The sequence below is a fragment of the Rhipicephalus microplus genome, chromosome 10 (genome assembly GCF_043290135.1).
Source record: "Rhipicephalus microplus isolate Deutch F79 chromosome 10, USDA_Rmic, whole genome shotgun sequence".
Lineage (NCBI taxonomy): Eukaryota > Metazoa > Arthropoda > Arachnida > Ixodida > Ixodidae > Rhipicephalus > Rhipicephalus microplus.
In genome coordinates this window covers 8408328-8424492 of record NC_134709.1, presented here as the reverse complement: position 1 = coordinate 8424492, position 16165 = coordinate 8408328, and the positions used below count along the sequence as shown (strand labels likewise).

Sequence of the window (16165 nt, the reverse complement as noted above, 5' to 3'; positions counted from 1 at the left end):
CATGCATTATCCAAGTGCTTTGACATTTAAAGTACATCTTCAGATAACTTCCATGTGACAGCAATGGTAGAAAAAGTTGGACCCTTTTTCATTTTCATCAGTGGTGTTGCCATCTGTTTCTAATGTTCATAAATGATATGATAAATCAAGTGTCTGTCGAAATTAAAGTATCCACAGACGACCGCATAATTAGTCACAGAATTGATGATCCTTGCGACCGTATCCTACTACATGAAGCCCATCAACACATTGAAGAATAGCGGAAGACCTGAAAATGAAAATTAACCATAAAAAGACAGTTCTTACGAGGATTACTAGGAAGTATTCACCTCCACAACTTAGCCACTACTTGAATGGAAATGTTCTGCTCGAAGTAAAATCTTATAAATATCTAAGGGTCATATTAACATCAGGCATTTGGTGGAACAAGCGTGCTTCTTACACCATGAAACAAAGCAGTTCATAAGCTTGGATACTTGAGACGAATTTTGTGCCAAGGTCCTTTAGGGGCCCCTGCAGCTTTTTTTGAGCATGGTAAAAAAATGCGGCCGATCGGTAGTCTGAGAACACGTGAGCCAAATATAATAGTGCAGCACATGGCCTGGAATTGAGCTAGAAATCGCTCCCTCTTCTTTCTACAAATGATACCATTGCTGCAACTGATGCCATTATCTAAATGATGCCATATGACCAAAGGCCACGGTCATTGGCTGATTTAAGCATCATGAGCTGCATAGTTACTGCGGCCGCTGCAGAATGTCACCACGTGCCCGCATGTGCTATCATGTTCAGACTGAAAGTAAGCTGCACGCTCGAAGAAAAAAAAAGAAAGTGTGCAATGTCACGACCCATGCTGTCAAAAGGACACATTTCTTCGCCCCTTTGTTATGCTTTTTACGTAACTTTCAGCGCCCTCGCTAGTACGAAAGGAAAGAGAAATCACTCAAAGCGTGCATCAAATCCCTGTAACTTCGCTTGTACTTGACGGATTCTAAAAACTTTTGAAGCAATTGGTTCGTGAGGCAATAAACTCTTTCAATGAAGCCATTTGATGATTACTTGGAAAGGTGTTGCAGGGCCTCTTTCATATCTAAGCTACTAGCTTACAAAACATTTATCGGACCAATCATAAAATACACATAAATATTATGGGACCCACTCACAAAAAGAGCCATTGCCCACTTAGAATGTGTTCAGAGAAAACTGAAGCTTTTTATTTTTTTTTTATATGTACAGCTAGCACGCACCGGTAAATGCACTTGTGCAAAGAGCTAAGTGAAGTCGCTGAACATTCAGCATCCGGCAGAAAGACTACTATAGCTGTACCAGATTTACCCCAACAAAGTAGGAATAGAAAAGGACGGCTGCATTCAGCTCATAAGTGAACCCCACTTTCTCACCACCCAAAAAAACTCCAAGACCTTTACTGTCAAACAGGTGTATAATATTCCAAAACACGTTTTTCTAATGAGCGGTAAGTGAATGGGATGAGCTCCTGCAAAGGTCATTGACTACTCGACTACATTAAATCTCATTAAGTGCTAAAGGTTCATTTGCTGCCTTTATAAGTAGAGATTTAAATGTTAGTTTTTCATCAATATTAGCTCATATATATATAGACAAGTGCAACTAGCATTTGTCTTAATTTCATTTCCAACGTTTTTGACCGGCGGACCGGTCAATACCATTGAAAATAAAATTAAGACAATTGCTAAGTTGTGTGTCATCTCTTCCAAGTACGTCTGGCCCATTGCAAAAATTTCTTCAGTGTGTGTGTGTGTGTGTGTGTGCACGCATGCGCATGCGTGTGTGTGCGTACGTACGTACATACATACATACATACATACATACATACATACATACATACATACATACATACATACATGGTGATGTGTAAATACACGATCAACTCTTTTCTTCTAAGGGACAGAATGCATATATTCCTTTATGCTGCGTGTGGTATGTATAAGTAATATGTAGAAGATAATAATTATACTGTAGTTATATACTATTTTAATTGTTTCTGTTAGTGTCGCTAGTGTTCTAGTAAAGTAAAGTATTTACCATGTCTTTATCACTTCTTTTTGTTCATTTTTGCGTAGTATATACGTATTAATTTATTTTTGTGTCCACACTCCCGCGTGCAGCCTTCTTAGGCTAGAATTATTTTACGAATAAATACACACATAAGTAACTAATATAAAAAGAAAAATTGTGGGTCAAAATGCTTCTTCAACTTTCAGTGACGCAAATCGCTTTTGCATCTCACTTAGACTCCTTTGCTGATGTATTATCTTGGAGTGCCTGTTCTGCAACTTCATAATCAGTCGGACAGCACTTAGCAGAGAGAGAACGGTGACATTTCATGTTCATGCAGAGGTTGAGGTTAGTTCTATGCCTCAATGCTTGAATTGCAGCGAGATGAGAACAGATGTATAAAGCTCCCTGAAGTCATTTCAGGTTTACCTAGACTTACCATCCCTATCAATTTTTCACTGGTCCCACCACAAGCTATGTTTGCATTAGTGCTACAGCTCACTTTGACTGGCCTGGTAATCAGTTGACATTGCTCCAGGGCTGATAACGTGTGTTGCATGTGGGGAGTTGTTCTGTGGAGTGCTGCAAGTGTTCCCGAGATTGAGAGAGTTATCTTTAGGTATGTGGCCAAGATAAGCGCCCCCGTCCAGCCTTTGCACAGGGGCATTTTATGCTGCTCTGGATCAGCGCTGTGCCCTGAACCTGTGCACACTCCTGCCAGCATTTGGATTCCAACACCTGGTGTTTGACAGCTACCAATGTGGTGTTTGTTGTGCTTGCAGTGAATACGACAACTATTTGGTGCGCAAGGACCGAACAGACCTAGACATGAGGAGCTCAAGGTCGGCATACTCCAATGGCTACAGCTCAGGTCAGTGTCGGCTTTTCATTGCCCCTGCTCTTTCGTTGCAGTGATTTCTTGTGATTATTATTTGCTGTTTCAAAAAATAATTATGTGCAAGACGAAACATCAATATTATCTTTCATTAGCAAGGTAACCTTGCATATTATGGGTGAATAATTCACTGTGGCATAAAGGCCTTTCCTAAAGCTTTCAACTGTGCCAGTTTTCATCAATGTTTTGCTTGCATTTTACTGATCAACATGCAAGGTGAAAAATTTGAAGTCCAGGAGATAATTTCTTTTCTCTGAAATGAATATCTATGAGTGTGATGTGCCTTGAGTCTATAATACCGCATGAGTGTTTACTATCAGTTTCTTATAACTCCCCACCATGAAAAGGCATCACAGTACTGCTGTAGCATTAAATGTGAAATTTTATACACCACTGTATAGACATGATGTCAGAGCCCTGAAATCTGTGGATAATTGAAATGCTTTTAACACTGACGATAGAATAACATAAAAACTGCTGGCATATCGAGTAAATGTCATGTATTGTAAGGTTGAGTTGATACCCATTAACGCTAGCTTTTGTGCTGTGACTGTAAACTTTTGTTATCTTTCACCAATGACGTAGTAGCTGTGGGCATAATCCTGTTTATTTGTATTTGTTGGCTATGAATATATTGATGTAAACATCTGCTTTCTTTTTTTTTTAGGCGAGATGCTACTCATACATTTTTTTGTAACATAAAACTGTTTAATTGGTTTTTATGATGACATTAAATATCTGATGTTTTTGCAGTGGCTTGCATAGATTTGGTTGTGTGTGATTTACTTCGAAATGTTTACTTGAGTGCTTAATCCTAACTAAAATTCAAAAAATCATGTGGTTTCATGTGGCTTCTGATAAACTGGGGAAAAACAGGCTAGAAATATAAAACCTGCCAGGTTTATTACAAAGACTGCATGAAATATTTGAAAAAATAAGTTATTCGAATGGCTAAAATTTTTCTAAGCGTGATTCCATTTACCTACATGTGTATGTCTTGCTCATGCGAATGAAGTTCAGATAAGTGTATGTACTTGTGTTAATGTGCAAATATGGTGTTCTTGTTATTTTGTGGTGCCGTATGAATGAAATGCAAAGGTTTGTGTAGCGTTCAGACATTCTAACGATTTTTTGGAATCTTTTTTCATTTATACTAAACTTAGTGTGCCGTAAATGACCCATTGATATTTTTTTTCATGGACATTACTTGGTTTATATTTGATTTGGTTTCTATTCGCAACTTTTACGTAATGTGGCACTGCTGAGCACTGGCCATTGGAAGCTTTGACGAGTTTATTGAAATATCGGACCATTATGAGACAGTAATCTTGCCACTTGTTCTATTTCGTTTGTTGTCGTTTTGCGATGTTGTGAACGATCTTGACACAGTTAAACTTTTTTTTATGAGAGATGCTGATTTAACAGACCATTGTGTATCAGAGACACCAGTGTGCTTGCATAAAAACAGGGGTTGATAAGAAAGTGCATACGTGGGACCCCGAGACATATCATTTATAAGACCGGAATCGCTGCGCGATGCATGTCTCTCATAAAAAGGCTCAACTATTGGCGTGACTCTTTCGGTTCCTCAATAGAGCTGAAAGTAAAAATAAAGGATGACTCATATTTTACTATGGACCTCAATGCGCGTATCATAAAGTGGTAGGCAAAGTAAGCCTTTTCTTCAGAATAGAGCCTGAAGGAGCTGCGACTAGGTAAGCAGATGAAACTTAACAGCGAAATAGCCAAGGCCCATGAATGTAGCAGCGCCCAATTTGTATAAAAAAACAGCTATTTCCAGGATTAGACTCTATATCACATTTCTTGCGTTTCGTTCCACAGCTGGGGGTAAGAACAATATCGGAGACGGTGCAGTCTGTCACTTCTTGCGCAGCTTCTTTCGCAACCTCATTGTGGTCCGTGGTGACTCCATTTACCTCCCCTATGTGCATGCGGAACCAGTGTAAAGTGAGAGAGGCAAGAAGCTTGGTGTTTTGTAGTACGCGGAGAGCTTTAGGGGATATGAGCCTTCTCTGGAAGGCTCCCCTGTGATCAACTCATGGCTGTCCAGCAGGCCCACAAGGTGGTCAGTAGGCTCGGCCTGCCAGTCCCTATGTGAGACTGAGCCAGATGTGGGACCCCATGGCGTTCCGTAGCACCGAATAAAGTTGTCTTCAATGTAGTGCAAAGAATTCAATTTGTTCTACGGTTTGACATGGTTTCTGTGCAAGAAGTACATTAGGAATATATTTTGCTTTGAGATTTTAATGAAAGGTCCAGTTTCAAAACGTCTGATCGCATCATTTCACATCTGGCCTGTCTGTCAAGTGCCTCTGTGACCTTCCCATCTCCAGCATATTTTGTTTGGTATTACTTGCTGATGTTGCAGTGTTTGTCGTCTTTGTCCCCGTGCCATGTTTCCTGCACTTCTCGTATACCGAAAACATGGAATAATAACCAGAACGTCACTTCATAAACATGAAAATCTCGTCTTGCCCCTGGTTCCATTCAGTCATTGCAGACTTCTTGCGATATTACGCTGTTTTTTCTTTTATAAAGAAAGCACAATACGGTTGATATTGCTAGTAATCGAACAAGCCTCGAGTCGCTCTTATTCTTCAGTTTCAAAGGGCAACATACTTGCTGTTCTAAGTAGTAAAAGTTCTTTACACACGAGTTCACTGATCATATCTTTAGTCACGCAATGCAAACCATGTTTTTAACTAGACCCAGTTTGGTGCTGTCTATATCTGTAATGCCACAACATACTGGCATAAAAATTTCGAGGCAGCACTCATGCTATTTTTGGGTCATTTAGTAAGCCTTTTTTCACAAGAGTCCATTCTTATTTTCTTTGGTATTTATTTATTTGATTGCTAAACACCAACCAAATAATTTTTTTTGCCCTTTAAGGTTTTATTCAACCTCGGTGTGTGTACGAATTGCCAAGTGTTACAGAAATCACATTTTGAAATCTACTGACATCTTTATATACCTGCAGCTGACCAGCACAGTGACTTTGGAGCTGAGGAGGCGCCTTCGTACTTCCTTGAACACTTGGCCACCTTCTCTGTTGGGCAGCAGTATGGTAAGCAAAATGTAACATGTTGTGTCTCTGATGTGGGTTAGGATGCTACATATAGGTAGTGATTTGGGCACACTAGATAGATAAATAAAAACTTCCGGTTCCAAGTGAGGATTGAACACAGGTCATCTGTGTGACAAGTAGGTGTTGTACCACAGAGCCACAGTATTTGTTGAAACTGGTATGGAAAAAAACACTACATGAATGTCATGTAGCATAAGAAGTATCTAATACCCCAGTGACTTGTGGACTAGTTTATATCGCACAGACGGGCCGCTGCTTAAACACCCGCCTTACAGAGCATAAAAACAATTCAAGTGCCAATTATGGGTCACATTTAGCTGCCTACCGTAAGGCTTGCAAGTGCATGCTTCTTTTTGATAAAACTACAGTTATGTCTGAGGACACAGTGATGTGGTGCGCGAAGTTATGAAAGCAATTTTTAATTAAGAATGCTGGGAAGGGTTGCATCACCTCCTTCTGTGGCGTTGTCACAAACCAAATGCAGCTTTTTTTTAGGCGGGGTAGATAGATGCTCTTGAGCTTGTGTGTTTTGTTTTCTTGCTTTCATACCTTGTTGCTGCATATCTGGTGTTAAAACTGTTTCCTGATCGTTGTTTTCTTGGTTTGCTTTTTCTTGTCTTTGTGCTTGTCGGCAAGGTTCTCACGCGGTGGTGATTGCACAGTTCATTCGGGTCACTTTTTTTTGTATATCTTCTTTTATGCTTTTTTAGATCAACTTATCAGTTGCGAAAGGTTGTGTCTGCTTCTTGTTCTGTAGTTTGCGCTGCTTTAAATAACATAAAACCATACCAATCAGCCCAGCTCTCGACCTTGCTACGAGTCTCTTTAACACATCATATATTGCGTGGCAGAAGCACAGAATCGTGCCAGGCGTCAAAAGATGTGAATTGAGTAATGAGTGGATGTTTTAAAGGCCCTCGAAGTGCCATGCGCTCATACATAATTATACATCACCAGCAGCTGAAGCATCAACAAAGTGAACAGCTGCGTAGGCTCATTTTTTGCGTAATGGGCACTTAACAACTATGTTTTGAATAGGCATTCAATGATGCTTTGAGAAGGCCAGTGCTACATTCACAGTCGTTCATTTCTTAACAGCACAGTTGAGGCATGCACCAAGAACTGAGGCAGGCTAGCAGTCCAAAGGCGCACGAGTCCCAATTACGGTATTATGATCGGCTCTTGAAGGCGAAGCACGAGCGTCTTTCAATTTTCGCTACCCACTGGCAAAATTTTCATGTGAAAGCATGCCTGTGGAAAATGGATTGCTTCTCACCTAATGTTTACTAATACTTTATTTGTTATAGGTGCATGTATGCAATGCATCAAGATTTAGTAGTACAGAGTTGGTTGGAATTTATCTTGAGAACAGTGCAGCAACATGAGGGCAAAGAAACAGCACCTATTCCCAGGTTTCTTTCTTCATCCTCATGTAGCTGCTGCGCTGTTTTCAAGATGCATCAAGGTTTCATTGAATTGAAGCTGAGGCCCAAGGTTGCTCACTAAATTGTGAAAACAGCAAAAAATTTGGTTTTCAGAGAAGCTAAAACTGAGGAATGAAAACATTACTCAAACCTTATTAAAAAAAGTCACACCTGCCAAGAAAATACTTCATTATATCCGAAAATTTGTTATAAACATGTATTTGCTGCACTGTATCTTTGACAAAGCTATTCTTGGTTTACTTTGTTATAAGCATTAATTCGTTATATCTGGGATTGTTACAACAAAATTTGAGTGTAGTTTGTGACGTCACTGATTTCATTTGATTAAGGCTTGTTGTATCGAAGCATAATTGTTATTTTGTGACAACGAATAGTGGACTTGCTACACACTTTTCTAGTGAACGACTCAAGGTTTGCTGCAGCAAACACTGCAGTGTTCTTTTCTCTCTTTGGATGTGCAGTTTGCACGATGTCAAAGCTGGGAACTATTAGACACATGGAACATCGTGGTTAACACCACTTGTGAAATGCTTACATAGTTAGTCAGGCTGAGCATGATTCATAATGCTATCCCACTGCGATAGCAAGGGACAGACAAAGGCCCTAGTGAGTCAGCATGACCTCTACATTTTTCCAGCCCTGGAAACCCCAAAGGATGGGTTGCGGAAGTTGTTTCAGATGGAAAAGTCCAAGGGTATCTGGACACAAAAGATGAAGATGAAGCTGGATCGCAAATGGGTCATTATCATCGACTGTGAGAATGGGGTAAGGTTCACTTTTCCAGCAACATCGTCCTCCTCACCTATACCTGATTTAAATAATCAGTGTTTTCTTAGTATAACAGGCTGGAAATATCACAGTGCAGGCTAGCCTAATTTATGTAGTGTTCTCTGCAATAATAGTAGTTCAGTTGTGTGAGCATTTTAGTGCAATGTGTGAAGAAAACGTAGAGTGAACTTGCTCAATTGTTATGGTTATTGCTATGTATTACTATTGCCCACAAGGTGAACTTTGCCCAAACAAATATAGGTCAAGACAGCAGCATTGCCTTCAGTGCAGCCAAAGAATGGCTAAGGCTAAAAACATATGTCTCCACAAGGACTTGAGAGGTATCAACAAATATATTCAAAGATAAAACAAGATCCAGAACAGCAGATCTACTCGGTAAAATGCAGCTGACCAATTCACAGGTTTATATGAGACTTCTGATATCTATGACATTAAAAAGTGTATTATGAATCATAACAAAAAGCGTACTTAATTGTAAAGCTACGTAGAATGACAACGCAGATGTGTAGCTTATAAAGTACTGATGCATTAAAATGCGAGATGACTTTTTTTTTTCAATGATGACTTCTATTGACAATCGCTTATGAAAACCACGTCACACCACTGCCAATCTGGCCGCCAAAAGTAAAATTGGCTACAATGGAAGTGTTTTAGTAAAGATTACATCAACATGACACCAGCTGTCGATGCTAGAGACAAAAGTATCTTCATTAATCGGTTTAAAACTTCTGCATTTCAATCAGCGACTATTGTACATTTGCACAGTTTGTCAAACGTCCCAAGGCCACAATTTTATGTATTCCTATGACAGCATGGCCTGGCAGCTTTTAACCACCCCTATACATTGAAGTATACAGCAGTATTCCTACTGTCATATAATGTGTACGACATAAAATGTGCAGTTGTGTATTGTTCCTCAATGAGATTTACTGCAGCTGATTGCTCATGTTTTTACATGCAGGATGTGGTGGAGCGCTTTCCCATGAGTCTGATCAGCGACCCAACAGCTTTCACATCGGACGACCCACGAGAGTTGTACAACAACATCCTGGTGTTTGTGGTCCAAGATGACCCAACCTCTTCCAGCCAGCAAGAGCACTCCGAGATGCATATCTTTCAATGTGTCCGCATCTCAGTGAGTTTACACAGCCACATTCAGCATTCACATTCTTTTACATATTCCAGTCCTCAGCCACATTCGGCCAATGCTGCAACTGAAGAAACAAAAGATTTTACTTGTTTTGTGTAAATTTCCACCAAAGCAGTGTAGCAGTTACGATGCTTGGCTGCTGACCCTAAGGTTGCGGGTTTGATGCCAACCTCAGCAGTCACGTTTCGATGGAGGCTGGATGCAAGATGGCTGTGTGTTATTCGATGGCAGTGCATGTTAAAGAACACCAGATGGCAAAATTTATGGAGCCACACACTTTGCCGTGCTTTAAAATCGTACAGTGAAAGCTCATTAATTTTAAATTGGTTTGTTTAACTTACAGTTGATTCAAACTGACGCCCTGATCTGAGCACAGCCCTGTGTACTTCTCTGGAGAAAAACTCCCAATAACTCGGATCACATCGGTATCCACAACGGTTAATTCAAACTGGGAGCTGCTCGGCTTTCATCAGTTTTTGCATAGTCAGCCCAGTGTGATCACACCACGTTGCAAAACCAAATGAAATCAAGTACACTAGAGATGCAAAAGAAAACACCAACACTTCTCTACATGTGAGAATTCAGATGCTGCACTGGAGCTATCGGGAAAACTGCTAATGATGCCTATGGAGTTGCGACAATATCACAATGACATGGAGGTGCCATTGCATGGTAGGGGTCCTGTATGGTGAAAAGCCGCTTTTTTTCTTGGCTTTTATTTAAGTATAGTACACTTGAGAGGTTAATAGCGGGCTAAAGCTTGGACTGCAGTTGTGCGTAATCTTGTGAAGATTAGGGCCACGATAAGCCTAGGCTGAACAAACGTGTACATACAGGGCGCACACATGCCTATCGCAGCATTGTGTTGCCAATAGAAGTTGTAGCACTGAGCAGGGCACCGTCATACAGAATGAAAGTCAGGGCACTTCTAAGCGCTCCGAGTGAGCCAGACATACATTGCTGAGAGTGCAAGATGTTGAGAATGTATAAAGGCCACCACATTAGCAGTCAGATGCAGTGCAGTAAACTGTCATCTTTGTATTAATTTGTCAAAAGTGTTAACAATTGCTCAACTTGCACTCCTGCTCTGCAGGCTCTTGTTTGTTGAAAAACATTAAGAGTTCATTGACCATGTCTGTTTCCTCCCCCAGGCTAAGGAAGTGGTGGATGATATCAAGGCCTTCATAATGGGAAAGAGCCGAGGAAGGTACGTTGAAAAAATGAATTTGCTTCCTAAACTTCTTGTGAAGTCAATTCACTACTGTCAGGAGGTGCTACACATATGCACTTCTCTTTAAAACTATTTTCGTCATGTGCTTAACATAGTGCATTGCTACACTGCACTCCTGATACAGTTTCCACAAGTTTCTTTGGCCTGCTTAATAAGTGATCAGTATCTGATTATATCAAAATTGCAATATATGATCCTGCATAAAGCAAAAATACACTCTCTATATTGTCTGCTTCATCTTTTTTCGTGTCTACCCTCCGCCCTCCTCTTCACGTACCCGAGACACTACCATGGAGCCTGAAAGGCATAGCGCAACATGGTTGAAACCAAAATAAATGTATTAGCTAAGTGTGTGACAACCATGTCAAAATGCATGTCTATTTTAGGCCTAGTCCAAAGCAATGCAGCTGAACAAATGTTTTCGGTCACTACGCCTTCTATGAGTGGGCAAATGTTGGGTCGAGGCTGCGAGAGGAAGAGTGAATGGAATAGCTTTTTGGAGAGTGCACTCGCTGAGCCTGATGGCCATAACCTAATGATGGCTTAGAGAGTTTTTTTAGTGTGTTACTTTACTGCCTTATTTATTCATTATGTGAGGCTTGCTCTGCCTACTGCCCCTAAGTTTGGTGCCAGTGTGTTTTCTATTGATTAGACATGATGGTTGTGTGGCAGGCGAACCAATTTATGTTGCGATTTGTACTGGCTCTACACTCGAGCCAGTGGCTAGCTCTGTCCCCGGTGAAACGGGGCAGACATGAATGTCCTCAATGCAGCGAATATCCAACCTAAAACGCATGGTTATATTGTCAAGGCAAAACTTATCTCCCTGGGATTCAACATGTCTGGCTTGCCAGATCAGCTGGTTCACACTTGGGAGACAGTGTAACAGTAAACTGGGTCAATCAAGAAATGATGACATCGAAACTGGGCCAATTTATGTATGTGGGTCGCATGATGGGTCACACCAGGAGGTCTGCAGCCTCATGATCACATATTGGAAGAGCATAAGTTGAGGCAGAGCATAAGAATCATTTGTCTCACGAAACGAAAGGTATCGTGTCAGGCAGCGACATGTGGGACATGTTTCAAGATACTATATGCATACCACAAACATGTGCTTCACAGCAAATCTAAAAACATAAGAACTTGTGTGATAAAATAAATGTAAAAAATTTTTGCACACAGGCAGAACTAACATATTATTGCATGTGTCATCGTGTCGCCTTGCATATCATTTTGTTGAAATGTAGTAAGAAAGATTTCTTTTGCACCAATTCTAAGAGGCATTAGATCTGTGGTCAATCCTCCTTGAACAACGTTTAGGAAAGAGTTCTCTTACCCTCCCTATTGGTTGCGTAGACGCAGCAGTCACGATCGAGGGTCAGGCCTGCCGCCACCACCAAATGTGGCAGCACCCGAGCCCCCCGTCAACGGCGGCGGCATCAACGTGCGTGAGCAAGTCAGCATCTTCAACGCAGCTGCTGTGTCACAGGGGTCTCCGCCGCCACCTTCACACGGTCCCATGCTCCGTGGGGGACCGCCACCTCATGACAAGATAGATGCACACCACGCGCGTGGGATCGGCTATACGCGCGAATCTAATGATGAGACCAGCTCGACAACTAGCGAGAAGTACGAACGCGACGTGGTAAGTAACGCCTCCACTTTCATTTAAATTTTCAGAAACAGTATGCTCCCTTTTATATGTGGCAGGCAGTGCTATAAAAGTCACTTCTTACATTTGCGACTAAAAGATTCCATGTCAAGCATAAAAGAAAAATATGTAGAGGTATGATTCATGTCATGTCATTCGTACTAGCAGTTTGCTTATGCGATGCAGCTTAACAATACCATTCAAACCATTTTGTATCACATGTGATGTCATGTTTAGTGAAACAATCAGCATAAATTAAATGCAGTAAGGTTTCAATTTAGCAAGATGCGTGTGCCCGCTGCATTGGCACAATAGCACTTTGTGAAAAGCCATCAAAGCCTTTCTGAAAATCTTATGCAAATGTCCCCTCCCTCTTTTTTTTTCTCTCATCATTCAGAACTGCATAGTAATGTGAGACTACTGTTAAACAATGCATTGTCACTTTGTTGTTTTACTTTCAGGCCATTCTTAACCACTGCTTTGACGACATCGAACGATTCATTGCCCGACTTCAGCATGCTGCTGCAGCCTACCGGGAACTCGAACGTCGCCGCAAGTCACGCAAGAACAAAAAGAAGGATCTCGGAGGCAAGTGGCACCTTCAGAACTTATCCTCTATCTCCTATGTTTAAATCTCAGCATTTATACATGCTGCATCAAGGACTCCAGCCTTATTGATGGTGGCCGCATTAGGTCCAGACATGTTCTCGCTGCACTCTCAAGCTTATCGGAACATTTCAGAATAATCTGGAAAGTTCCAGACAATTGGGTGTGGCTTATGCAAGCCAGTGGTTATAAGTGTAACAGACAATTTACATAAGTACATAATAGAAGTGGATGTGGCAACGTAAAATTATGCAAAAGAGCAGTTGCATGTAGGAATTCGGCAAAAGAAAAAAAACTGAAGGCATCAGAGTCGTTTTCGAGAGCAATGCCATTGACTTGATGCACTTGATGGCCAATTGGTGAAAACGGCTTAAAGGTTTGAATACTTACTGTGAAATATCACGTTTAAGTGACTTCATATTTAACAAGCATACGTGCTTCCATACAACCTGGTCAGTTTATATTTTGACCGTAGTTACGGCAGATTGATCGATCTGCTATAATTGCTTGCGTTAACTCTCTGTCGCCTGGAAACAGAGTTTGACTGCACTCTGAGTGTTGAATAACTGGTGGTCTCTTCACAACAGTTTTCTGTAGAAGCTGGCTGAATAATGGAGCAAGTGTGAAATGTTAATGTTTCAATAACCATTCGGCAGCAGTAGTACCAAAGCATTCAATGTTGTATGTTACTTCATTTTTACTATGAAAGCAAATGAATTTTCTGATGAACACAATTTATCTGCAAAGTAAAACATAAGCAAAGAAAAGAACACGGCCACTATGCAAGCAGCACATTCTGTTGTGTTTTTTGTTGTGGCTAAATTATGTCTTTAAGTGAATACAAACTAGGCCCATGAACAGTCTTGTTAAAATTTTCTGACATACAGGCTAAAATTTTGGAACTTTGCCTAGATTCCCATGGATACAGCACACTGCTGTGGAATTAAATTTTAAGTGAGGAAATTTTTAACGCTATAGCATTCAAAATCTCGTTTTGCAGAAATGCCAGCGTCGGTGATGGCCTTGTTAATTGTGAGTTAAAAGCGATTCTCTTGTCCTTGGCCGAAAAAACGACAAAGGTTCATGTAAAATAAATGAACATTTTTGGGTTGGAGTGAGGATTGAACACAGGCGATCTGCACGGAAAGCGGGTGTTCCACCACAGAGCCACGAGATTTATTGAAGCTGCTTTGGACAAAAACACTAATGAATGTCATGTAGTGGAAGGAGTCTCAAATATTGCATGGCAGAAGCGTGCCAGGCGTCAAGTGATCAGAATTGAGCGATGAGTGGGTGCTCCAAAGACCAACTCATTAAAGAGTGCTCAGACATATTTGCCCTACAGACACATGGTGGGCACTTCGCGGATTCGCAAAAGAAATAATGATGGTGTAGGGGGCACTAGTCAACCGTGCTTGCAATAGGCATTCAGTGATACTTTGAAATAGTCAATGTGATGCGCACAGTCGTTCGTTTCCCTATGGCATGGTTGAGACATGCACCGAGGACTGAGACGGGTTGGCAGTTATGAAGACGTGCACGAGGCCAGGTTACGCTATCGCGATCTGCTCTTGAAGGCAAAGCTCAAGTGCGCTCCAACAATCTTTATATTGTTTTGTGTTTGCCTTTGAGGAGCTTCTGTATTATAAGGATATTTTTCCTTTCAAAACAAGATAATTGGCCTTTTCCGTTCTTGAAATATTTGTAGAGAGTCAAAGTCAGACAGCCATGCATGTGCTTTTACGACACACCTTGACAATGCAGATGGAATGCTGAGCATGCGTGCCAAGCCACCGCCAGATAGAGAATTTGTTGACATCCTGCAGAAGTTCAAACTGTCCTTCAACCTTCTGGTAAGTGGCCAGAACCTGTTCTCTTCTTTTTTTGAACCGCTGTCCTGTCTGTTCTATGACATCATTCTTGCTGCTAAACACAATGTCTGCATGTTTTTCCAAAGATGGAAGGAAGAGTGGGTTCTAGATTTTTGTTCACCTGGGGTTCTTTGATGTGCAACTGAAACTAATGCACAGGTCTTTTCGCACTTCTTCCCTATCAAAATGCGGCCGCTGTGGCAGGAAATGAAACCTGCACCCTCGTTATCAGCAGGCTGACACCATTGCCACTTAGATACCATGGCAGGTAGGGAAACTGAGGAAGGCACTAGAAGAACTTGTTTTTGGGTGAATTGGTGCCTCAGTTTGTGGAACATATTGTAGCTGCCACAAAGCTAGAAACCTGAAAGAGAGGGGAGGAAAGATACAGATGAGCGCCAATTGGTTTGGCACTCGTCTGCTCTGTCGTCCCCTTTTTTCCATGTTTCTAGCTTTGTGGCAGTTACAATATGTTCAGCAAACTGAGGAAGGCACAGTGGGCTTACTCGCATGAAAGCAGAATTCCAATGGGGTCCAGACCTTTGTTGACAGTAATTCATGGCTGTCCAAGACAACGATAATCCCTCAACAGTAATGTGTGCTGCCTAGATAAAGCAAGACATTACAATATCGTGAGCTCAAGTGTTGCACAAAGAACTTAACACACAAGACATCGCTAACTAAGGCACTGCTCGAGTAGCGGCATCCTTGCTAAAGTGAAGCAGGCCTTGACCGCAGAGTAAAGTAAGCGAGGAGAACCACCTCCGCAACCGCCCAGGGCATTCACTCCGGACAAACTGTGCGACACAGATGCAGCAGTCTGACTCATTCCTTTGCTCTCACGCTCCACTCCTCTTCGTGCTTTTACACCTGCTTCCTACTCGCCTTGTGCTGATCCTGACATGTAGCTCCATCTGTCGAGGCATGAGGAAATCGTTCTACACCTCCACTCATGAGTGCATGCGCTGACTGGCAGAGACCGGCAGCGGGGAGCAACTATCATAAAGCACACAACAAAACATGCGGGCATGTAGACATAGGAATGTGGCAAAGTGTGACTATGCACCGTTGCTATAGCAACGACAATGAGAACCCCTGCCCACGACTACCTTGAGGATCATGGTGCCTCTCTTCCGCCACTTTCTCTATTTGTAGCACCATCTGGTGAACACGCCATGAAACAGGAAGTAGCATTGCACAATATGTCCCTTCCAGATGACCGGAGTCGGCACTCCTGTCTTATTTTACTCCATGGCCTTGATCACAAACAAAGAAGTTCCGTTTGCAAAACATTTCTGTGAGTGCTGATTGAGAAGATGTGGATGAATCAGCTGGGGAGCATTCAAGCCCACTGAAAATTTCCTTGGTAGAGTTATTA

General features: G+C 41.6%; 1 protein-coding gene across 2 annotated transcripts in view; it reads left to right on the top strand.

The window, feature by feature from the left end:
- The window catches only part of LOC119181413 (uncharacterized), a 59463-nt gene that overhangs the window by 16080 nt on the left and 27218 nt on the right, over positions 1 to 16165 (top strand). For both annotated transcript variants that reach the window (XM_075874983.1, XM_075874984.1), the window contains exons 3-10: positions 2820 to 2908; positions 5934 to 6020; positions 8124 to 8251; positions 9237 to 9410; positions 10577 to 10632; positions 12016 to 12304; positions 12772 to 12898; positions 14681 to 14769. In XM_075874983.1, the coding sequence (XP_075731098.1) occupies positions 2820 to 2908; positions 5934 to 6020; positions 8124 to 8251; positions 9237 to 9410; positions 10577 to 10632; positions 12016 to 12304; positions 12772 to 12898; positions 14681 to 14769 (1039 nt within the window). The remainder of the gene's footprint in view (positions 1 to 2819; positions 2909 to 5933; positions 6021 to 8123; positions 8252 to 9236; positions 9411 to 10576; positions 10633 to 12015; positions 12305 to 12771; positions 12899 to 14680; positions 14770 to 16165) is intronic.